This window comes from Megalobrama amblycephala, linkage group LG20 (genome assembly GCF_018812025.1).
Source record: "Megalobrama amblycephala isolate DHTTF-2021 linkage group LG20, ASM1881202v1, whole genome shotgun sequence".
Lineage (NCBI taxonomy): Eukaryota > Metazoa > Chordata > Actinopteri > Cypriniformes > Xenocyprididae > Megalobrama > Megalobrama amblycephala.
In genome coordinates, this window is record NC_063063.1 from 9,178,004 (window position 1) to 9,203,586 (window position 25,583).

The 25,583-nt window shown below is 37.4% G+C and overlaps 1 protein-coding gene across 1 annotated transcript; it reads right to left on the reverse strand.

Annotated features, from left to right (window-relative positions):
• Positions 1 to 236: 236 nt before the first annotated feature.
• Positions 237 to 25,573, reverse strand: med24 (mediator complex subunit 24). The gene is made up of 26 exons (XM_048170637.1): positions 25,413 to 25,573; positions 25,056 to 25,202; positions 23,137 to 23,219; positions 22,843 to 22,881; positions 22,680 to 22,753; positions 22,362 to 22,585; positions 20,412 to 20,523; positions 19,019 to 19,169; positions 18,819 to 18,932; positions 16,761 to 16,814; positions 16,513 to 16,595; positions 16,084 to 16,170; positions 15,841 to 15,952; positions 13,020 to 13,162; positions 12,837 to 12,874; positions 12,087 to 12,169; positions 11,724 to 11,902; positions 11,287 to 11,386; positions 10,945 to 11,120; positions 6,990 to 7,254; positions 6,713 to 6,894; positions 5,445 to 5,538; positions 4,446 to 4,545; positions 3,517 to 3,597; positions 3,200 to 3,348; positions 237 to 809 (listed from the first exon to the last, which is right to left on the reverse strand). The coding sequence occupies exons 1-26, from the start codon at positions 25,543 to 25,545 to the stop codon at positions 693 to 695; spliced, it is 3,120 nt and encodes a 1,039-aa protein (XP_048026594.1). The 5' UTR covers positions 25,546 to 25,573; the 3' UTR covers positions 237 to 692.
• Positions 25,574 to 25,583: the final 10 nt, after the last annotated feature.

The following is a 25,583-nucleotide window of genomic DNA, read 5'->3' on the forward strand; positions in this document are numbered from 1 at the left end:
ATTATTTGTTCCAGTGAGCACAGATAATATCTAATGGTACAAATCATCCAAAGACCGATATGTCTTGGTGTGAAACCATATAAGATAATTCTGACTGTTCAGTGGAAATCTAATAACTAGAACCTGCTGCTGAACAAACACTTTTGCTCATGTTTGATATATGGTGCATATCCTGCATCATATAAAGCCAAATTTAAACAAAAGATATGTCAAAGAGAGAGAAAAAAAAACTTGAACATTTTTACCATTTTATTAGAATTTTAGTAAAAATATACAATGTTGGGGTTCTTATATTTTGCAGAAAATCCAAATCACAGACACTGTTTACAAAAACACACAAAAAAAATGCATTACATTTTATAACAGATATAAAATCAAACGTTATCCCACAATGCAACTTTCTGTTTTGACTTCTGAGTGATGGAAATAAATGTCAAATGAATGTGAACAGTCAGCAGTCAGTTGCTCTCAGTTCACAGGTGTGCCCACATGTGTCAAATCAGAACTAACACTGAGCTGTCCTCTAGACAACAGACGTGAATGCAACATCACAGCATCAGTGTTTACTGGAAGCCTATGTAGATGATGAGAAATGACATTCTCTTTTGGCAAGAGAGGTCAGAGCAGTTTCCTCACTGTCGCACACCTACCAAAACCATATATTCTTAGAGGCGTGCTGGAGTGAATGTCCTCTATAGAGTAGCGATGGCTTTAGCTGCCATTCTCCGGCCCAGTGGAAGGCTCAAGTCTGTGATGGACAGCACAGTTTTGGGTTTTGCCAGTGCCTGAAGCTTAACCAGTTCTGAAATCTGTGAAGACAAATTCAAAAAGTAAATTGTTTTCCATACTAAAATTTAGGGCTAAACGATAATGGTTAAATGATTTTGTGGTAACACTCAAAATGTTTACATATACTTACTGTAGAAATAACAGTAAATTATGCATAACTACATGCAACTATAAACCAAACCCCACCCTATAGTAAGTAGGTTGATAAGTAGGTTGCTCCTCAGTACTTAAATGTATAATTACACTAAAACAAGGACACCTTTAAATAAAGTGTAACCAATTTCAATTATTGATCACAACTTCTCATTTGATACATTTCTTTGGTCACATTTTATTTTAAGGTGCAATTATACATTTAGCTACTGAGTAATACCAAAGTCCCTTTAAGACGAGTCATTTCAGCCATCTTTGAAACGCCTCTCGGACATTCAAGTGCAGCTCCTATCTCTTTGAATGGGGAAACATCAAATTCTCCAAAGCTGTTTGCCAAGCTTTCGATTAAATTGCATATTTGAAATCACCATGAAATCTGCCAACAACTATCTCATAAATTTTGTTTCTAAACGCTCAAATCATGACAAAAAAACCCCCCAAAAAAAACAAACAAAAAAAACCTGTATTTTTCAGGCTGGATCAAGCTAATGCGCAGCCCTAAATGCGCGTCTCTTGTGCCTCGCTTTGGAGGCGTGCTTCTGACTGTTTCTATAGGATCCGGAGCTTCTAACGGCCGCTGCAGTGACGCGATGACTTTGCCAATCGCCGATTGGCTCTTATTTAGAAGGCGGGACTTATTCTGCCATATTGCGCGTTGCACTTTCTCCCATTCAAAACAATACGAGTGACGCGTCTTGTGTTATTCTACAGTCTTTGGTAATACTAATTAACATTATGTACTTGTATAGGGTTTGGTGTAAAGTTTACCAAAAAATGAAAATTCTGTCATTAATTACTCACATCCCCGTAAGACCTTCGTTCATCTTTGGAACACAAATTAAGATATTTTTCATAAAATCCAACAGCTCAGTGAGGCCTCTATTGCCAGCAAGATATTTAACACTTTCAGTGCTCAGAAAGCTACTAAAGACATATTTAAAACAGTTCATGTGACTACAGTGGTTCAACCTTAATGTTATGAAGCAACGAGAATACTTTTTGTGCGCCAAAAAAACAAAATAATGACTTTATTCAACAATATCTTGCGATGGGCAATTTCAAAACCCTGCTTCATAAAGCTTCAAAGCTTTACGAATCTTTTGTTTTGAATCAGTGGTTCGGAGTGCGTATCAAACTGCCAAAGTCACGTGATTTCAATTAACGAGGCTTCGTTACGTCATAAGTGTTTCGAAATTTCAATGGTTCATCGTGACTTTGGCAGTTTGATACACGCTCCGAACCACTGATTCGAAAACAAGTGTTTTGAAATTGCCCATCACTAGATATTGTTGAATAAAGTTATTTTGTTTTTTTGGCGCACTTCATAACATTAAGGCTGAACCACTGTAGTCACATGAACTGTTTTAAATACGTCTTTATTAGCTTTCTGGGCATCTGAAAGTGTTAATTGTCCTGCTGGCAATGCAGGCCTCACTGAGCCATTGGATTTTATCAAAAATATCTTAATTTGTGTTCTGAAGAGGAACAAAGGTTTTACAGGTGTGGAACAACATGAGGGTGAGTAATTAATGACAGAATTTAGATTTTTGGGTGAATTAACCCTTTAAGGTTAATTGCATGTAAATATGCACAATTTACTGTTAAGGCCATAGTAAGTATATGTAATATGTAACAAGGACACTTCAAAATAAAATGTTATTTCTTTTTACTTTTCATCTGAATTTTTGCACATTCATATAAGAACAAATCAAGAGAACGCCAACTCATTTGCAGGGTTCATTTCATCTCATCTAGTTTCCTGAATTATTATATGTATTAGTTACAAACCTTAAGAAGCTTCTCTCAAAAGCTAACATCAATCCTAGATATTCCAAATTGTTAATGTTTTCCTATTAAAACAACAAGATTTTGTATTGTAGCACAGAGACAGCGCAGAGAATATCACAAAGCAGATCACTAAACAACAAAACAGGTTTGTCAGCATTTTCAGATCATCAGCGCTTTTTGCAGTGCAGAGAGAGCATGTGCGCATGGTTGCCATGTTAAGTAAAATACGGGGACAGAAAATGTAGCCACAGAAAAGCTCTGATTGGGGGATTTAAACTCTTGACTTCTGGTGAGCAAAACAATGCAAGATATCAGGAATATCAAATAAAAAAATCATGATAAATAACCAGTAGGCCAACCATCACATTTAAATCACGATTTAAATTCGATTAATTGTGCAGCTTTACCTGAATGCTGCATGTTTGTCAGTGTGTGTGTGTTGTGCATGTATACTAGATGATTCTCTCACCATGGTAAAGGGCATAAATTGCAGGATACTGCCCCGGCTGCCCTGCTCTGAACACTCCACACACTCCTCGATAAAGCTCTGAACAAACTGTGTGTGAGGGCCTGCTGTCTTAGACCCCAACAGAGAGGAAATCAACAGGAACAGATTTGCTAGAAAGGAAAAAAAAAAAGAAAAAAAAAAAGAGCGAGAGACAAGAATCTGCTTGTAAGCACGGCTTGTAAGAGGTTGTGCAGTGATGGTACTACGGTGCAAAGATGATAACATGTCATTTAATCTATCTAGTGGGACTAGATGTTCGGCAGAGATACAACACAAACCTAGCACTCTATTGAGAGGGTCTCTCATATTGACGGTGTGAAGTTGAGAGGCAGACAGTGAACTGCTCATGGATCGGTCACCTAGAAAGACAAAATCAGTTGACTTTGTGTCACTTTTCATTGACCTTAATGTTGTAACATACATAAAAACTGTAAAAAAGGAATTTTGTAATGTGTCACAGTGGCTATCAAAGCGGATTTCACTATACTTCTCTTTCTCGGTTCTCTGCGTAAATAAAACCAACACTTTCATTTCCAGCTCTTCCTCCTCTTTTTTTTTTTTTAGTGAAAGTGACAAAGCAGTCACGGCAGAAACTTCTTATAACAAAACAGTTTTCTTGATATTTCTCTTTTTTTTCCTCCATCTATCCATTTAGTAAATGTTTTTATCCAAAGTTACTTCCAAATGAGGAATAAAACAAGCGATTCACCCTAAAAAGTCAATCATATGAGAAGTGCTACCAATTCAAAGTTTCAATCATTGTCCAGAGCCAGAACAAGGAGGAAAAAAAATCTATATTTTTAGAGAAGCAAGCTTAAAAGGCAATTAAGTAATTTTTATGAATTCAGCAAAGAATCTTAATCTAAATGGAGGAAATGTCTTCGGAAAATGATTTTTGCTAAAATAATTTTCATCCATTGTGTCATGGGCATACTGAGTGATACTGCCACAGGAAGCCCAAAGCTATCACAAGCTATGTTGCTTTTTTTGGGGGATTTTTCTGTGAAATTGAGATGTTACAATTATTGCAGCATAAGCCGGTTTGGTTAACACTACACTAAAAGAGCAAGTTTCTAGATTGACTAATAGATAAACATGACATATTAATCCCAGAAGGACGTTCGGGTTCAGAACTGAAGTTTACGTAAGTTTAACGCAGTTGCTGTTTTTGTGCAGCTTGCGGTAGGTGAGGCTGGCAGGAAATGACCTGGACTGGACAGCATGACCGTCTCGTCCTCATTGGAGCTAAGCAGACGCATCAGTTTAGATGGCTGTGTGTCGTCCAATGGAAACAGGCTGCTGTAGTCCTACAGAGAAGAATGAGTAAGACTTACTATTTAGTTTAAGAAGTATGTGTGAAAGATGTAAGACATATGTGTGTAAGCATACACAGCATTACTGAGTTCAGTTAAAGTGCCCCATTATGGTTTTTCAGACATTACCTTTCATGTAGTGTGTAATATAACTGTTTGTGAAAGTAAAAGGTCTGCAAAGTTTCCAAATGTCAAAGTGCACAATAAATGGAGTTATTATTTGTCTCCCAAAAGAAAGAACGATTCTGAACTGCCTGAAACATCAGTATTTCCAGTCTTGCTTCCTGCACAAACCTACCTAGGTTTGTAACAAATGTACATAATGCCAGCCTATGGTCTCCATTGGCTGCACGTGAACAACATCTATTTTTACCGGCCTTTGACCAAACACTGTAGCTGTAGCCGAGGCATGGAAGAGTTTGGTATGTGTTGTCGACATGTCGAGAAGACGTTGTTTTCTGTGCTGTAAAAGCAAATCCACTTTGCATCCACTTCCCAAGGATGAGGATGAGGACTCGAATTGATGGTGAAATCGTTACTGTTCGCATCACTGTGTATCAAGTGCTGATGAAGCGTCTGGAGCAGGAATTCAGAAGGCATTTCCTTATTGACACACGCTATAAGCAACAGACTGAGGCATCTGACCAATCAGAGCAAAGAAAGCTATTGGTAAGGAGGGGTTTATAGTGACTGAATCCTTTATTGAACCATTTCAGACACTGTGAGAAAAGAGGTGATGCTGCAATGTATATTATGAGGAAATTAAAGCATTTTTTTGAACTTGAATACATGTAAGCCTATTGCAGTGACCTCCAAAACGAAATTAGGAACCTTTAAAATAGCATAATAGTGGCACTTTAACTTAGGCTGTGTGAGAAACCTCTGTGACCGACCTCTATATCCTCACGTTGTCTCTTGCGCTGCCGTGCTGATGCTTGACCCTTATGATGAGACGAGTAAGAACTGAGAGCACACCACACTGACAATCTATAACACACACACACACATCATCGGTTTTTCATAAAGACCTTGTGAAAACAAAAATTGGAGTTTTGTGGCTTTTAGTTCCTGTCTGTTAGTTTTGAAGTTAACATCTCAATGCTAGTATACTTTGAAAAGTTTGACAGAATAGACATTTAAAATGTAGTATCTCTCCTCTGAGTTAAAGCAGGTGTTCGTCCACACAAATTCTGTAAGATGAAAGAAGGTTTACGTCTAGTAAGGGTGTTTGATCTCATCTAAATGTTCATTTAACTTACTGTAACTAAATTAAAAAAAAAAAAACCAAGGGAAACCAAGGGAAAAGCCTGACAACTGCATATCCATCAGAACGGATGTCCGTTTTGAATCTCAGTCTGATAAAAGAGGAAGCAGATGAAAGGAAGCAAGTAAAAAGAGGAAGAGTAAAGAACTTCAGAGGCCATTCATATATAAATTCACTGTTCATTCATAAATTAATCCTTTCTACGAAAAAATTCTGACCTGCAAATAAATGAATAAAAATGTATTACACAAAAGGAAGTAAAGAGTCATTGGTTACACTTTATTTTACAGTGCCGTAGTTACATTGTAATTACTTAAATAATTACTGAGTACTATTTATTAACTAAATGTACTTACTATAGAGTTAGGGTTAGGTTTAGGGTTAGTTATTTGTAATTATGCATAATTTACTGTTACTACTATAGTAAGTACATGTAGTAACGCGTAACTACGTCACTGTAAAATAAAGTGTTACCGAGTTATTTGGTGAGGGCTCCACCTGTCTTTCAAAAAACTGACACAAGTACATTATAATGGGCAGTTTCTTGTTGGCATCAATAATTGTGTGAACTGAACTGCGAAAGAATACAGTTGTTATAGAGGATATTAATAATAATATTTACATAATTTGTATTTACAATAATATGTTAATTTAAATAATTTTAATCCTGTGGAAGTTAGCTGAGGCACTACTGTGCTAGGGTGTTCTGAGTGTTTCTTTTGATTATTCCACCAGTTATATTTGTGCGTTCAGCATGAAAATAATTATGATATTAATACTGTATCTTAATGTGGCAAGTAGGAGTGGTGATGTGATTAAGTGTGCCTAAAGGGTGTAGTGTGTTTTTATTCACCATGCTTTTAACACAAAATTCTATTTAAAAAATTCATGTCATACTTTGCAAGGGCTCTTCCGGGCGGATCTACGAGGCTGTGCCAATGGGCAGGGTCAGTGAGGAGACGTGGCAGAATGTGTCCCAGCAGGGTGAGGGTGATCTGTTGTGTGTCCAAGCAGAAAATACTGTACAGCAACTCCACCACACGAGATGCCCACTCTTTACGGGTCTCCTTCAGGAGCTCCTACAACATAGACACAAGCAAAAATTTTCCAAGTCTGATTACAGGTACAATTAATTTATCATAATCTTTAATAGTGCAATGCCAAACACACTTACCTTAACCAGGTTGTTAGTAAACCAGAACACCCCTCCCATATGTAGTAGGTTCTCAAAGAGATGGAATGCATGGGAGTCCACCCAGCCCTTCTCCAGAACCTCCCTGAACTGGGTCTGCAGAGCCTGACGGATGGGCTGGCGTGCTGGGAGAAGGTTACGGTAGGGAATAATCTCCTGACCCTCGACTGCTGGGCGCAGTGACAGTCCTGTCTGCTGAAATACATCAGCACACATGTGCTCCAAGATAGAGCTCATGATCACCACACTGGAGAAGGTGTAAGAGACAGGGAGACAAATACCAGTCTTTTAGGGCCATTCAACTCTGTTCCTGGAGGACCAAGATCTGCAGAGTTTAGTTCCAACCCTAATCAAACACAATTTCCTGTAATCTTGAAAATTTTTAAAAATTTCATACATTTCAAACGTTTTGCTTATAAACACATTTACCCACAAATGTTCATTGCGACGTTCAAATAACATAAAAAAAGCTAAATTAGACCACGTCTCTCTCACACACACATACTTACAGTATACTGTACACACACACACACACACACAGTCATGTAAAAAAGAACGGACACCCTATTGAATTTTAGAGTTTTATGTATCAGAAAGGACAAAAAATTATCTGGTCCTTGGCAGGTTTTAAAATTGATGAATAACAACACATGACATATTACACCATGTCATTATTTATTTAACAAAACTATGGGTGACAAACTATGCACATACTTACTGCTTCCATAGGAATTAAGAGGTTAAGTAACAATCAGGCTCTGCTAATCAAATGTCTTTGATTAATTGATCATCAGCAAGTGTGACCGGCTCTACAAAGCAGACGTTTTGGCAGTTTGCTGGTCTGGAGCAGTCAGGTGTGTGTTAACACAATGCCAAAAAGGAGAGACATCAGCAATGATCTTAGAGAAGCAATTGTTGCTGCCATCAATCTAGTAAAGGTTATATGGCCATTTCCAAACAATTTGGAAATGAGAATGGCACACTTGGAGTTGCTCGAGGATTGGTCAAAAGCGCGTCTGCAAACAGCGACACGTTTGGCAAGAGTGATGAAAGGCTGTGCGGAAAGCCCTTATTTGGAGATAGTGTGGAGACGCAGATGCTCATTTAGAATACTCCAAATTCACGAACACGAACAAATTCAAGTGCATACGCACGTGTTGTGAATTAAGCGGAGATTTTTCGGGAGAAGTTCTCCTGTGCGTACAAATATGAAATAATCCACACAATTATTAGTGAATGAGACCCAATGGTCCCAAGAACACCAGCAAATCTACAACAGAATGAGTGAAAAAGAAAAGTTACAATGGCCAGACCTCAATCGATTGAAATGCTGTGGTGGCGTGACCTTCAGAGAGCTGTGCATTAACAAATGCCCACAAACCTCAATGAAATGAAGCAACATTGTAAAGAGTGGGCCAAAAGAAAACGATTCTTTCAACTTATTGCTGCCAAAAGCGGCTCTACAAGCAACTGAATCGTAGAGTGTACTTAGTTTGTTGCCCATGGCTTTTCCATTTTGGCTTTATTTTTGTTAAATAAATAATGACACGATGTAATATTTCATTTGTTGTTGTTCATCTGAGGTTGTATTTACCTAATTTTAAGACCTGCTAATGACCAGATGATTTTTATTATGCTCTGATACGTAAAACCATAAAATTCTAAAGGGTTTCCTTTCTTTTTCACGTGAGTGTATATAAACATTTTTTGGATCTCACGACCTGTAGAATAAAGTGAATAAACGAACTAGTCTTAATCAACCATAAAGAAACTTTAGAACATTTTACCCCTTATTCAAAACAAAATCATAGATAAATCCTTAAAAAAGGACTTTGTTCACGTTCAAAAGTTAGACAAAAGAATGACAATTCACACAATGGACATCACTAATAAGTAATTCACAATTCATGACTCCCTCTGAATTTGTTACACTGGTATGTGTGCAGTTTATTTCATAAGATTTAAAGCTGCAATAGGTAACTTTTGTAAAAATGTATTTTTTACATATTTGTTAAACCTGTCATTATGTCCTGACAGTAGAATATGAGACAGATAATGTGTGAAAAAAAAAAAATCAAGCTCCTCTGGCTCCTCCCAGTGGTCCTATTGCCATTTGCAGAAATAGAGTGCCCCAGGGATGACGCATTTTTGTAGGCAAAACCCGGAAGCGAGTTAGCATTTTAGGACTTCCGGTTCCAACGGCGTAAAGTCTATGGGTTTTTTGAATGGGTTTTTGCTAAATCGCCTGAAATAAGGTCTGTGGTTAACAAAGCCTCTAAATACTTTCACGTTTTGATCTATGACATAAAACACACCAGTTATAACCCACTTGTGATTTTTTAACTTTTACTGTGTCTTAAAATCGGCGGTCGCTAACAAATTGCTAAAAGGGACTACTTCCTTTGGCGGGGACTTTAGACGTCATCATTAAAAACGGGACATTTGGACAGCATTTCTCATGAAAAAGTGGAAAAGTATTCATAACAGCACATATCATAATCAGCGAGCATGTTTTTAAATAAAGTTGTTTTTTAAATACAGTTTGAGGAAGCTTGGTGGTGACGACGTTGATCCGCGACCATGGTGTGCTGTAGTCCATTTATAGCCTACTGTTAGCCTTTTATATCTGACGACTTTATTTAGGCTTCAAATTCTATAAATGTTGTGTTAACTTGTAAAGATTATCTTGATAGACAAAACGTGTAAGTGTCATAAAGCGTTAGGACCCGGAAGCGCTGCCGCGTGACGTCAGACTTAACAACCGAATACTGCGCTCCCGGTAAGAAACAACCAATCAGAGCCAGGAGGAGTGTCTTAACAGTGTCAATCAAGCTCACGTGCGCGCTGATCACACCCCTCTCATGCACAGCGCCAGCGCATACAGGCGTTCAAATTCAAGATTACCGGTGTGCCGCAGCTTTGCATATGGCGGACAAACAATCCAAACTGCCAATTCCTCGAGTGGCACCTGCTCATAAAATAAAGACGGGTAAACGGAAAAAGACAGATGACGATGATAAAAAATTCAAAAATAAAGAATTAGATAGAGCCCGAAATAAAACGAGGGTAAATTTTGGAGCGGCTTTTCCGAGGTGGAGGGAGCTACGTGTCCTGAAAGGATTAAAAACCGATGGAGACTTAGCCACATTTCTGCTTGACAAGTAAGTATCCCTTCTTAATTTGTTTCATTTTTTAAGAACTACACAACTAAGATCATTTCAAAACAGGCCTGCCCGTCCCCTGCCTGATGCTCCGCACACACCACAACTTCCTCTTCTCCCCGCCCGTTGACTCCTCGGAAGTCGCTGTGGGTGTGAATTCCTCGTCGGAGCCCATTGACTCAGTGTCAACACTCTAGCCGCATAACATACAGATAAAATGTCATGCACTGTGCAAAGCAACTATTGAAACCTGCTAATTCACTGGCTTGTCATGTTACTGAAATAATGTACTAGCAAACCTTATTTAGCATTACATATCGATAGAATAATTACTTGCATACTGTAACATTAGTTACCGTTATATTATCTTACTAGCTATTTATTACTTATAGAAATAGTGCAATGTCATATAGTTACATTACATGTATTGCAAAATACATAATGTTTTGAGGACCAAGTTTGTAGTCAAAGTATGGGCAGGCCATAGTCAATGTAAATCATATTGTTGATGTTTCGTCCGTACCAGTGAATGTGCCATAACTGTTTATCCGCCGTCATCGGTGGCCCTGCTTGCTTACTAGCCTGCGCGTTCACGGCAGGCTCCGTTGTGATGGGGGAGGAGCTGTGGAGGGAGGGCTGTAGCGTAGCATAGAGCAAGGGGGAGTGACCTGTGAGTTGTGCTTGTTCAAATTTTCAGGCTAAGTCAACATTTTCTAAAAACTCCCTACTGCAGCTTTAATATGGTTATGTAGTCTGATGAGTGTAGAGATCCCTACCGCTCATGGTAGAACTGCAAAGTGTTTTCTCCTGACATAGGAGTCATGAGCTGACGAATCATAGTCTGAGGTTTTTCTCTCTCATCCAATCCCAGCATCCGGACATGAGCCACCAGCCACGCCACTGCACAGATGGCCATACTGCACACCTTCCCTTTGATGTTATCTGTGATCTTCTGCACTCACAGAAAGGGACTTCTTCAGTTACAGTAATAAAGATGAAACTACTTTCTGACAATATAGCACAACTCAGAAAAAAAAAATCTTTTCAAATCGTCATTACTCGAATTGATTTTAGAAACAGTCGGCCTGGTTAGGACACCAGGATGCCTGGTTTCTCACCTGAACAGCTTCTACTGATAAAACTCCATTCTCCCAGGCATTAAGAACCTCCAGTATAGCTGCTGGAGTACTGAGACATATTTCATGCCATTTCATCTGACTGCAGAGAGAGAGAGAGAGAACATGTTTTACTAATAGATTCTTAAGACAGAAAAAAGCAGCACAAAACCAAACAACCACAACCAAGGATCATTTATTGAAACAACTAAACTAAATTAATTTATGATGAAATACAAATAAATACAAATTTATTTGGTGATGACCCAAATAAATTGTTGAAGAAATTCACAAACTGTTTGAATTGATTCACAGAAATAAATTAAACTTGATCGTTTTAAAACCTCTTGTAGTGGACGCTATATAAAATCAATGTTTTATGAAGATACTAATGTGACAAGAGTGATTGGTTGATGTAGCTGATGTGAAGAAGCACTTACACAAGCTTCATCTCAGAGGAAGAATTGAGCAGGGCCACCAGACTCTCCACCTTCCCAGATTCGGGTCTGAAGCAGGGGTGGTCTGGATTCAGGGTCTTCCCTTCCTCTGGCATGCAAGTCTGCAACCATGTCTCAAAAAAGGGCGTCTCACTCGACGGGCTGGGGTCCGAAAGAATCACCTGGACAGACAAGGAAGATGATGTCAATGACTCAGATATGAGAATGTCTGAAAAAGAAGAAACGATTTGTGATTGCAGGACAGGGTTATGAATCATGTAATAATGTTATGCAACTTTACCAGATTGTATCCCATCTGCTCAAACACTTGATCTGTATAATAATTTTGTGTGTGTGGAGACTGACCTCTGACCCATAGGTCTGCACGACATGACACAGCATGAGGAAGGAAATGTCGAAAAGCAGAGCTCGCACTGACGCAGACTTCGCTAGAAAGAACATTCACAGGCATTATGTAAAAAGTGAATTTGATCTCAGATTTGACAAGTGAATAAATATTCACACATTTTCACACACTAAAGCTAAAAATACTCAAGGTTCAGACTAGGGCTGGGTGATATATCGCATGCGATTGTCACGCGCATTTCGTCAGTAAAGCCGGTTCCCTGATTACCGCTAAATCGCCATCACCTGCTTTCAAATGGAGCGGCATTTAATAGACAGAGCCGTAGTTCACTGTCAAGCTACGCAATATCGCGTTCACTATCGAAGGCGATTCATCTGCGATAGTGAACGCGATATTGCGTAGCTTGACAGTGAACTACGGCTCTGTCTATTAAATGCCGCTCCATTTGAAAGCAGGTGATGGCGATTTAGCGGTAATCAGGGAACCGGCTTTACTGACAAAATGCGTGTGACAATCTCATGCTATATATCGCCCAGCCCTAGTTCACACTACAAATGTGGCCTGTATTACCGTAGTAATACTTGAGGACACCAAAGAGTGTCCTTCACTTTCCATTATAATTTCTACATGAAGATGAGAATTAAAAGTGTGCTGAAATTTTATCTAGCAAAAACATAGCCTAATGCCCATCTGAAAAATAGCGGATTAACAGGCTGCATGTAATTATAGCAAAATAGAGCATGACTTACATCCTTCTCCACTGATGTGTTTTGGAAACTCATTCAGCCTGGAAGAAAACAGCAAACATTATATATATATATATATATATATATATATATCTCTCTCCTAGACACTTTGTTCATGTATTTATTTGGGTAAATATATAAGGTGGTCGTGATGCAATGTATCACGTTTCTGTCATATTGTCTTACTTGATGAATTTGCGAGCGAAAGACTTGAGCTTTCCAGTCGCTGCGGCAGCGGCAAGTAGCAAATCAAGACTCTTCCCTGACAGCATGTGACCCAAAACTCCCAGTAGCCCCTCAGGAGACTTAGAATGATCTGCGTCCACTGTCTAGACAATCAGAAATAGAAGAAAATCTGTCAGCTAACAGTAACACTTTACAATAAGGTTCCATGATAATATTATTAACAATGAAATATTCAAAAGCATTTATTAATCTAAATTAATCTCAATTTCAAAATTTACTTTTACATTATTAAAATAAAAAGTTGGATCTGTTAATATTATTTAATAACCTTAGAGAAGCATATTTCACTCCAACAGAAAATATATATTTTACATAATGAAAATGACGGCTATTTAAAGGACCATTACTTTTTTATTTTGACATTATATTTTTATAACAATTACACACATTTACCTCCAAATTCTCATTCCTCCATTACAACAAATTTTATTTTGATGTATACAGTAAATAAGTGGTTTAGAATAAATTATATATTATATTAAGGACAATGTCCGGCCATCTGTTCGTGACCTCAAGCTGAAGTGAACTTGGGTTCTGCAGCAGGACAATGATCCAAAACATACCAGCAAGTCCACCTATGAATGGCTGAAGAAAAACAAAATGAAGACTTTGGAGTGGCCTAGTCAAAGTCCTGACCTCAATCCAATTGAGATGCTGTGGCATGACCTTAAAAAGGCGGTTCATGCTCGAAAACCCTCCAATGTGGCTGAATTACAACAATTCTGCAAAGACAAGTAGGCCAAAATTCCTCCACAGCGCTGTAACAGACTCATTGCAAGTTATCACAAACGCTTGATTGCAGTTGTTGCTGCTAAGGGTGGCCCAACCAGTTATTAGGTTTAGGGGGCAAGCACTTTTTCCACACAGGGCCATGGTTTGGATTTTGTTTTCCCTTCATAATAAAAACCTTAATTTAAAAACTGCATGTTGTGTTTACTTGTGTTATCTTTGATTCATATTTAAATTTGTTTAATGATCTGAAACATTAAAGTGTGACAAACATGCAAAAAATAAAAAAAATCAGGAAGTCGGCAAGCACTTTTTCACACCACTGTAAATATAAATAAATAAATAAATAAATAAATACATATAATTTTGTATTATGACAGTGGTTCTCAAAGTGTGGGGCACAGGTACTTCTTCAGACCACTGATTTGTCACCGTTTGAACAAGTCTGACATAGAAGTTCATTACCACAGAAAAGCACCTCTTCAGTAGACGGCATCACAAGTTGCTTTTGTGAACACACCATTCTGCTGCAGTGTTATGGCGAGAAGACGTACAAGAAGCTGAGCACATGAGGCACTGTCAAAAGAGCTCACTGCAGCCACTGATATTGTTCATCCAACGCATCACAGAATTATTTCATTTTTTTTGCTTATTTGAATTAAAAGTTATGTTTGGCGCTATTATTCTCTCTCACTGTTATATTTTTCAATGATTCAACAACATTTTTCAACAGATTATTTGGTATGGGAGGGCAGATTTTCTTTAAAGGTTTAAAAGGGGGGCGTGACCAAAAAAAGTTTGATAACCACTGCATTATGATAATGACCAAAAGTTTAAAGTACTGTAAATTTGGAGGCAACCTGTCATGAAAATAAATGTTGCTAAAGAAAATCTTGAAATGGAAATTCACCCTATTCTCTAAATGCATGTTACAGATTGTTTTGTGAACGATTCATCCATGTATGCGTTTCACTTTTTTAAATTTTTTTGACTTCGAAATTGATCAAAATGCCATAACTGGATCTTCCGGTGAAAATGACAAGACTTCTCCAATCATTTAATTTACTTTGCTTAAACCCCACCTCTGCAATCTTGTGTTCATCTGTCTGGACTTTTGAGTGCCATGCCCACATCTCAAAAACCAAAAAGTTGAAGCTGCAAGCAGCAATGAAAGGGCCCTCGCACCGGGGGCCACCGCCACCCAGTGGCCTTAGGAAAACAGTGAGTAGTGGGTGACATGCATGTAAGCAAGTAAATACAGGAGAAATATGGCAAAGTCATTTTGATGTGCCACACTTCCTGCTGCCAACAGGTGGCGTTATGACTGTAACTGAATATTGCCATGTAAATGTCTTTAGGCCAGAACTATTATCAAACATGTGACGTTTGGAGCAGATCGGACATTGTAAAACATCAAATTTTGTTAGGCCGCCTCGGACACGGCCTTTAACAAAAATCAAGATCTTCACAATTTATCGTCGCATAGGCCTTTAGATTAGACTGACCAAATATGATGTTTATCTGATAAATTCTCTAGGAGGACTTTGTTAAAGTACAATGTCTGGAAATGGCAAAAACTGCAAAAAATTTGCAGAGAAAATTCAAAATATCTCACTTCCTGTTGGGTTTTCAGATTTTGCACCCAGTGACTTTTTTGTAGGTATTGGGCTGTTACATCCGTCTACCAAATTTCATACCTGTATGTGAAACACAGCGCGAAGGGTGCTTAATTGAAATTGTATAGGTAGCGCTATCGAGCCATTTTGCCACACCTAATTCTGAACCCCATATCAGACAAAAATTTTCACCACTTCTGTTGCGTGTGCAAAGTTTCATGAGTTTTTGAGCATGTTTAGGCCCTCAAAAATGCGATTCATTTCGGAGAACAAGAATGATTGACTGAGCAATTACAACACACCATCGGTGCTCAGGCCCTAATGATGAACAGAACGAAGTCCCCTACATTTTTCTTTCTGATAATCCATTACACTCGTTACATTCTATATAAAATTATATTAAACCAGCTGTGGACCTTGAGGATGTTGGTGACTGTTGGTTCAGCTCTCAGGATGAGGCCTGGGTTGGGCTGAATAGCGGCGCTCTCTGTTGTCCTCAGTCTGGGCGCATGTTCTCTGTCCTCACTCCTGAAGATAAAAAAAAACAAAAAAACAGAGAGAGCAGAGAGAGAAATCAACAAGGAACATAGATCAACAATGTGCATGTTGTCTCATTTTAATGATAAAATAAAAATAAGAACAAAACCTTCTGATCATACCGTTTTTCAGTAAGATTGGCAGTGTTCGCCTCAGACAGCAGGCCCAGTTTATTACACTCCTGCAGTAACAGACTCAAGCAGTCACAGCTACACACACACACACACACACACACACCCAACAGTGAACAACATTCTTATAACTTAACAAAAACACTGCTGTGAGGTCAAAAACAATTGTGGAGATTAAGTGGTATTCTTGAAGCACAATATACTCACCGTTGTACATGATTATGGTATATATATTATGTGTATATATTTATGTAAGCGTCAGGCTCAATCAGTTTATCTATACCGTAGTTTTGATAAATACCTTGAATGTACTGCCAGTCATTTTGAATAAAAGCAACAGTTTCCATCTATACAAATTATTATTCCAGCTTCCTGTGGTTCAGCACTTAACTAACAAAAGTATTGGTAGTGGTGACATACTTGCATCTCTGGTCAGCTTTATCGAGCAGTGGTGTGAGATTCAGAAGATTTTCAAATGCCACATTCACATCCTCTGTAAAATCCTGACAAACACACACAGACAGGTCAGATGGAGTGATTAACATTTTGGATGATGTGGACTGACATTTTTTGATGGCAGACATATGAGAGGTCACTGGAAATAGATAGAACTGGAAATAGATAAAATCCTACATGAACAGGTGAGGTAAACAGTTAAATAATCGTACCTGTGTCTTCTCTCCTTGTGGATACTTCTTCAGCCTTAGTAAAACCTGGGGAATCTGGAAATGTAATGTGAAAAAGCTGGATTTTACTCCATAAACAACAGCTTGACTCAATGTGAACTCCAAACTGTACAGAGAATAATTATCTATGAATTCTGAAACAAATTGATAAGGATGTTATGTGACTTTGTTCTTCCAATGAAGGGATTGCTGACCAAAAAATGAACCCTCACCCTCATATTTTCTCAAACCCATATGACTTATATTTTCAGTGAAACACGAAATGAGAAGTTGATGCTGCTTTTTCCAAACAATGACAACAAATCTTGCCTGCTATGTTACACATGATCATTTGTGACGTTCTTGAGCTCTGCCTGCAAGTGTTTGAAATAACCTAACATCCAACTTAAATTTGATTCTGATAACAGAGTTAAGCAGAAATATTGTAATTATAGAGTTATGTCTGACTGTTACGCATGTTAATCACTTCCATACTAAAACAAACAGGCCTAGCAGAGACCCCCAAAATGTCTCGCCTGCTGAGAATTATTGCTTTTCTGTAATTGGCCAAAATGCAAAGTTCAACATTTCTGAGAAACTCTACTCTTCCCCATGGAACCCGGAAGTTGGATCTCTGACCTAATTTCAGTACGATCTGAATTTCTGCATTTTAAATTTTAGAAAATTGAATTTGGTGTTTCAAATTTGCTCTTAACATGTTGAAAACTTGAAACTGCATTTTTAAGAAGATATGATATGATAAGATGATATGATATGATAGATATGATAAGATATGTGCAGCCGAAGAATTCAGAACAAAAAAATTTGCTGCTTGAAAAAAAAAAAAAAAAAAAAAAAATATATATATATATATATATATATATATATATATATATATATATATATATATATATATATATATATATATATATATATATATATATATATCTCATTCAAAACGATATAAAATGGCACTTAATATTCAGTTCTGTTAAATAACATTTGTCTATAATTGAAATTTACACAATTCAAATTCAAATCATATTTTCATTTCTAGCTCTATAGTTTTTCCCCATGGTATTGATTAAAAATTGTGGCCAGTGAAAATGCTGAGTGGCTAGTAACTTTGGAAAAGCACTAACCACAGTGGCTGGTAAGCAAAAAGGTTTGAAACGATATGTGGGTGAGTAACTGACAGAATTTTAATTTTTGGATGATCTCTCTCTTTAAAGGGTTAGTTCACCCAAAAATGAAAATAATATAATTTTTTACTCACCCTCATGTCATTCTCCACCCCTAAGACCTTCGTTCATCTTCAGAAAGCAAATTAAGATATTTCTGATTAAGATAAATCCGATGGCTCAGCAAGGCCTGCATAGACAGCAATGGTACTTCCTCTCTCAAGATCCATAAAGTACAGTGGTTCTACCTTAATATTATAAAGGGACAAGAATATTTTTTGTGCGCAAAAAAAAAAAAAAAAAAAATTAACAATATCTAGTGATGGTCGATTTCAAAACACTGCTTCATGAAGCTTTGGAGCTTTACGAATCGAATCAGTGGTTCGGGGAACCAAAGTCACGTGATTTCAGCACTTTGGCGGTTTGATAAGCGATCCGAATCACTGATTCGACTCAAAAGATTCATAATGCTCCGAAGCAGTGTTTTGAAATCGGACATCGCTAGACATTGTTAAAAAGTCGTTATTGTGTTTTTTGGGGCACAAAAAGTATTCTTGTCGCTTTATAATATTAAGGTAGAACCAGTGAACTCACATGAACTGTTTTAAATATGATTTTAGTACCTTTATGGATTTTGAGAGAGGAAGTACCATTGCTGGCTATGCAGGCCTCACTGAGCCATCGGATTTAATCCAAAAAATCTTAATTTGTGTTCCGAAGATGAACGATGTCTTAAAGGTGTAGAACGACATGAGGGTGCGTAATAAATTACATTATTTTCATTTTGGGGTGAACTAACCCTTTAAGTGGCCTCTTTTGACATAGCCAATATTACAATTGAAAGTTCAAGAGAGACCAGTGATTGTTTACTCAACCACACCTTTAGGAAGGTGAATGCCGTCCATTTGAGCTCCTCGTTCCCCTCTGGAGACTCAATGAGTCCAGTGAAACAGGCTTTCCAGATCTCCAGTACAAACAGTGGAGCTGGGATACGCTACAGAGAAGGACCACAAAAACACATCAGAAAACCCACTCATACACCACTTCATCTCAAGTACGAACACTGCTGTCTGAAGCCACCTGCATCCTCTTGATCATCATGAGCTGCTCAACTAACGGCTGCGTCTCTCCGGTGAGATTCATGGTTCCCTCCAGCATGATGAAGGCATGGACTGAAGGAAATGAGGTGTGGACCGGTGGATCACATTGAAGACACAACATCTGAGGAATACTACAAAAACACAAATGAATCATTTAAAAAAAATAAAAACAGTTTAAACTGAATCATGAAAATTAATCAAAATACCAACTTAAGTTTTAAAGACCCCCTGTGGTGAAAATCAAGTTTTTAATGTTGTTTATATGTCTATATGGTGTTTTTAATATGCTTTAAGACAAACCATGTGCAAATTCATCAGTCAACACAATTGCTAAATATTTTCTCCAAAATTTACCAAAGACAGTCTCAAAAATGCAGTTTGAAATCACCCTTGTTCTCTCTGTCACAAATACATTGCAACCAATCCCGTCAATGCGGGGGCAGGTTTTAGCATATCATAAACTATGCTGCAAAGCAGGGGGGTCTCAAGAGAAGCCAGGTTATCCCAGTATATTTTTCTGTTGATATGAAAAATCGGGGACATTTAGCAATATATGCATTACCATTCTGAATTTGAACCTTGTATAATTCCCTCTTCTGAATCACTTTCTGGTTCAAACATATATGGTTGAATTAAACCAGTATTTCCACTTGCCATTGTGCAGCGTTTACTACAGTAAAGTTGACAGAGTTGATCAGGTATTCTGAGCTTGTGTGATTGAGTGGAGGCGGAAACTAATTTGCATATTCATGGATCCGCAGATACTAAAAGCAAAGGTGTAGAGTTACATTCAAGCTATTTTTTCCAGCTAAAGTTTAAATATGTAATTTTGGTGATCAAAGATTAGTTTTAAGGGATACAATTATTGACTACAGGGGGACTATAAAGCTAATGCTTCTGGATAAATGCTTCTTAAATTCTACTATGTACAAACATTTACATGTTTACATACATAGGTATTTTCTAAAATAAATGTACATCATAAAAATGTAATACCATCTATACTTTTATTGATCCTACCCTTACCCCACCCTTAAACCTAACCATATACCATGCATTCTGTCCCTAACCTTATCCCACCTCTATAGCAGCAAAAGTGTTTTGCAATATATCATGATCATAAACAATTAACTTTTTTGACATAGGTGCAAAATAGTTAAAGACACCTAATATAAAGAGGGGCCATGTCTCCTTGTTATTGTAAAACTAGCCTAATAACTAAATGGACAAATTGCATTAAAATACTGCAAAAATCACAATGTTACCTAGTTTTATAATTGCCAGCAACATCTTGGCAAATGCATCAGTTTATTGTTCAGCTCTATCATTGCTGCACTCCAAACAGTGAGTCTGAGGTCTTTTTGGATTCTCACCTCTTGACCAATGAAACACACTCCTCAAGATTTTCCTTCAGCGTTTGATTGGTCACAGCATTGAGATTTTCAGACAGCTTGAGCAAAGCCTGCTCTACATTGGTCCAGGATGCTTATGAGACAAGAGAGGACATGGAATATTAAATTGCATTCAATATAATGATCATCATGATTTAATAATTTATAGACATTAAAGGGATAGTTCACCCAAAAATGAAAATTTGATGTTTATCTGCTTACCCCCAGGGCATCCAAGATATAGGTGACTTTGTTTCTTCAGTAGAACACAAATGATGAATTTTAACTCCAACTTTTGCCGTCTGTCAGTCGGCAGTATTGAACAGTATTTATATCATTTTTTACCTCTAATACACCACTATGTCCAACTGCGTTCAGCACTCGCTTAGTGCGGTCTGATCACGCTCTGACAATGGAAGTGATGTCTCGCACTCATTGAAGTATATGCGCGAGACATCACTTCAGTTGTCATCAGACCTCACTAACCGAGTACTGAACGCAGTTGGACATAGTGGTGTATTAGAGGTAAAAAATGATATAAATACTGTTCAGTTTCTCACACAAATCGATTATTTCGTGTCTTAGGACATCAATGTGCCGTCATGAGCCGCAGGGTTTAATTTGGATTGTCTATGCATGTTTTTTGACTCTTATAAATTACCATGTTACCATTGACACACATTATACGGCTGACAGACCGCAGCGGTTGAAGTTGAAAATCATCATTTGTGTTCTACTGAAGAAACAAAGTCACCTACATCTTGGATGCCCTGGGGGTAAGCAGATAAACATCAAATTTTCATTTTAGTGTGAACTATCCCTTTAAACAGTCATTCAATAAACATTAACATTGGCGATGCAAACAAATTTGTAATTTGATTCTCTGAAAGGCAGAGTTTAAAAGAAATTATTTGTAAAAATGAATCACACTGAGTCACACTGATTAATAAGCTGATTCAGGCCACAGAAAATGGTTGCATTGGGAATGGAATACTAGATGACTACTAACTGATTTCTGTGCATTATGCAATAAACATTGCTGCAATGTCACATGGCCTCATCATGTTACAAGCGACAGAGTAGGCAAGGGTGCCCGCAAAAAATGGATGAAAGTGAGACAAAGAAACAATACCAAAAAAAAAAAAAAAAAAAAAAAAAAGAAATTATATATTTTGAATATGAAATTCCCAGTTAATAAATCAGTATTTTTTTATACATGGTGTCTTGACTAACTTTATCTAGTTACAATTATTATTATTATTCAATTTGACTGAGTTCCTAAAACACTAGTGTGAATGTAATGTGGACTGAGACACTATTGCAATTAAAAAGAAGTTTGTGTCCACTTTAAAGTCCAGCTACAAAGTAAAAACAAAACACTTCTACTAAAAAAAGATATTTCTATTACCGATTTATATTAATTATCTATTTAAGCGCATGTCATGTGACCATTAACTGACATCAGAGAACCGTAAAAATGTGAATGTGTCATTAAATTATTGAAATATTTACTTTATAAATCTTTATGAATAAATATAAATCTCAGGGGGTGATTCAAGTAAATATTTTACGTCAAAGGGGTTCGGCTAACAAAAAAAGTTTGGGAACCCCTGCCACAGCCTGAACTGTTATATTATATTGAATGATTCTTTAAAAATAATCAAAAAGATAGATTTGTCAGCTATTACTGTATTATTATTATTTCTTCATTTGGTTGTAATGAAAAAACCTTATTATGGTCTAAACTTTATTGCCCTCAGAATGTTTGACAAATAAAAATTATTGTTACAAAAAAAGATAGATGTTCATTGTGCACCAAACAGAATGCATTAACACTTACATTGTTGCTTAATTTTATAAAAGCAACATTCTTTGTAAGTATATCAAAAAGAGATAATTATCATTAATAATTCTTAGTGAATACACACACACCTTGTTCCTCCAGGCGTGCGATGTGCACCAGGGCTCTGTTCTTGGTGCTGTGTAACAGATTGGTCATGCGCTCCAGGCAGGCTCTCAGACTGTTTTCTACTGCAGGCAGAGTGCTGGACTCCCGCATTCTCTCACAGTACCACGCACAGCCCTGCAGGAGCCAAACCACAGTACACAGCATGGCGCGGCACAGCCCTATACACTCCTCTGCCTTTCCATGGCAGCTGCAGAGATGAAACACAAGAGAGAAAAACAGATTACTTCTGTCCTAGAAAAACTGCATCTCACTGACTGTTCAATGGACGGATGGATGGCTACCTGAGTCTGTTGGAGAACATGTCCATAATCTCAAGCAATGATTTAATACATAGCTCCCGTGAAAAGTCATCAAACTGTGGATGGACAAATGAAAATTTGGTTATTTATATGTAGTTAAAAAAAGACTAAAAAATAATTTGTTTAAAATAAAATAAACACCAACCTTGCTGATTGCTGTCAGCACACTAGAATATGACACCATCTAGAGGTGGGAGAGAGAATATCATGACAAGAAGCACTCGGTATAGTTTTATGCATGCTGTGCTGGGCCTATGGCAGTCATCTTGAACTTATACCGACACCTAATGGTGTAAATGCAGCATCACACAACAGTAAAGTTTACAGTTCCTGTTATTGTTGTTGTAGAAATTAGCTATTAGCAGACAGTCATGATTCATTTATTCTCTGAGAAATGTGGCAAATAATAGGATATGATAAATCAAGCAGTATATTTTACCTGTGAACTGATAGCATACTTCAGGTAGGACAAGATGAGAGGGTTAGGTGATGGGCCAATCATAGCCTGCTCCAGAAGAGCTTCTGTATCAGGAGAAACAATAATCAAACCTTGACATCTATATGACAGGTTACCTGCATCACAGAGTGTTATCTAACACAGTGACTGCTAACTGGAGGGTTACAGGCTCTGTTCTGAAATGTTAAAAGCAAGTAATAAAATGCAGCTAACCATAATGTTCATATCCAATTATATATATAAAAATTATAATTAAAAGTTGTTGTTTTTTCCCTATAGAACCATGTAATTATATTGGATGTTACTCAGCCCAAGGAAGTTCATGGGTTTCTCTCTCTCTCTCTCTCTCTCTATTTATATTCATTATAAAGTGTTATATAGTTAAGCATTAAATCATACAGCCTAGCATTTAAATAATTTCTGAAGGATCATGTGAAACTCAAGACTGGAGTAATGGCTGCTGAAAACAGAACATAAAATAAAACTGAAAAAAATTAATCAAATAAAGGCCGCCTTGGAAAGCATTAGAGATTATGTATCCTGAATCATAAATCACACTGTGTTTGTTTGTTGGCCAGAGAAGAACTGGCCCCCCGACTGAGCCCAGTTTCTCCCAAGGTTTTTTTTTTCTCCATTCTGTCACCTGATTGGAGTTTGGGTTCCTTGCCACTGTTGCTTGCTTAGTTGGGGACACTTAATATTCAGCAATATTACTGATTTGACTGCACTGACACTACTGGATGAGAACTAAGCTGGATGATGACATCACTGTTTTCTGCAGAGCTGCTTTATAGCTGAACTGAACTAATTTCATAATTGAGGAACTTTACACAGTTATTGAACCGAAATGAATTAAAGGGTTAGTTCACCCAAAAATGAAAATAATGTTGTTTATTACTCACCCTCATGCCGTTCCACACCCGTAAGACCTTTGTTAATCTTCGGAACGCAAATTAAGATATTTTTGTTGAAATCCGATGGCTCAGTGAGGCCTGCATAGCCAGCAATGACATTTCCTATCTCAAGATCCATTAATGTACTAAAAACGTATTTAAATTAGTTCATGTGAGTACAGTGGTTCAATATTAATATTATAAAACGACGAGAATATTTTTTGGTGCGCCAAAAAAAATAAAATAACGACTTATATAGTGATGGCCGATTTCAAAACACTGCTTCAGGAAACATCGGAGCATAATGAATCAGCGTGTCGAATCAGCGGTTCGGAGCGCCAAAGTCACGTGATTTCAGCAGTTTGGCGGTTTGACACGAGATCCGAATCATGATTCGACACAGAAGAATCATAACACTCGAAGCTTCCTGAAGCAGTGTTTTGAAATCGGCCATTACTAAATAAGTCGTTATTTTGTTTTTTTGGCGCACCAAAAATATTCTCGTCGCTTTATAATATAATATTGAACCACTGTACTCACATGAACTGATTTAAATATGTTTTTAGTACCTTTATGGTTCTTGAGAGAGGAAATGTCATTGCTGGCTATGGAGGCCTCACTGAGCCATTGGATTTCAACAAAAATATCTTAATTTGTGTTCCGAAGATGAACGAAGGTCTTACGGTTGTGAGGGTGAGTAATAAATGACATTATTTTCATTTTTGGGTGAACTAACCCTTTAACACTGATGTCAACTGAATAATGACTGTTTACTGTTGTCTTTTTAGAGCTGCTATACAGCAGAATTTAATTGCATCACTAAATCATTATTTTTCTGTTTATCACTGCTTTGAAACAATCTGTATTATATACAGCGTTTTATAAATAAAGGTGACTTGACACGTATCCTCATCGACAGTGGGCAAAATGAATTGATAAAACAGGGTTGTGTATAGTGTGATACAGTAATTTCTCTACTTATTATGACGTGCTATATTTAGATATGACCTGCTAGATTGAGGTAGTCCCATGTGGCTCCTTTAGGACAGTTCTTCTTGATGTTAATGGCCCATTGATAATCACTCCAGCGCTCCTTCCATGCCTGCAGGATAGCCTGCTTCAGATTCACCACCTTCATTCTGCCTGTTTTATAAACTATAGATCAAAAACATCAATTAATCAACCATATAAATGAGTTTAAAAGTCAAATCCCAGTGTATGGCAGAGGAAAGCCAGACATCAGCTCTACTCATGACGTCTCACAAAAGAATAACACACATTCTCGAATAAGGTGCATAAATCAAATGCACAAATAGGCTAAAATACACATTTTGATTTTTTTTTTCTATTCAAAATCCTGCTTACCATAAAATATTCCAGTAAATGATTCAGGTTTTTGTTCATTTCCAATTCTCAACACCCCAACGCTGCCATATTGGTCTGTAAGATCACGTCCTCTGATTGGCCGAGAATGACGGTTTGCTGCAGTATAGCTCATTCCGATTTGATGGTGTGATATCGCGTCCTCTTATTGGT

Coding starts and splice junctions, on each gene's coding strand:
- med24 (XM_048170637.1), bottom strand. CDS start 25,545: ATGAGCTATACTGCAGCAAACCGTCATTCTCGGCCAATCAGAGGACGT. Junction 16,815..18,818: donor CGGCATTCACCTTCCTAAAG/GTGTGGTTGAGT, acceptor TTACATTTCCAG/ATTCCCCAGGTTTTACTAAG. Junction 6,895..6,989: donor TTACTAACAACCTGGTTAAG/GTAAGTGTGTTT, acceptor TCTATGTTGTAG/GAGCTCCTGAAGGAGACCCG.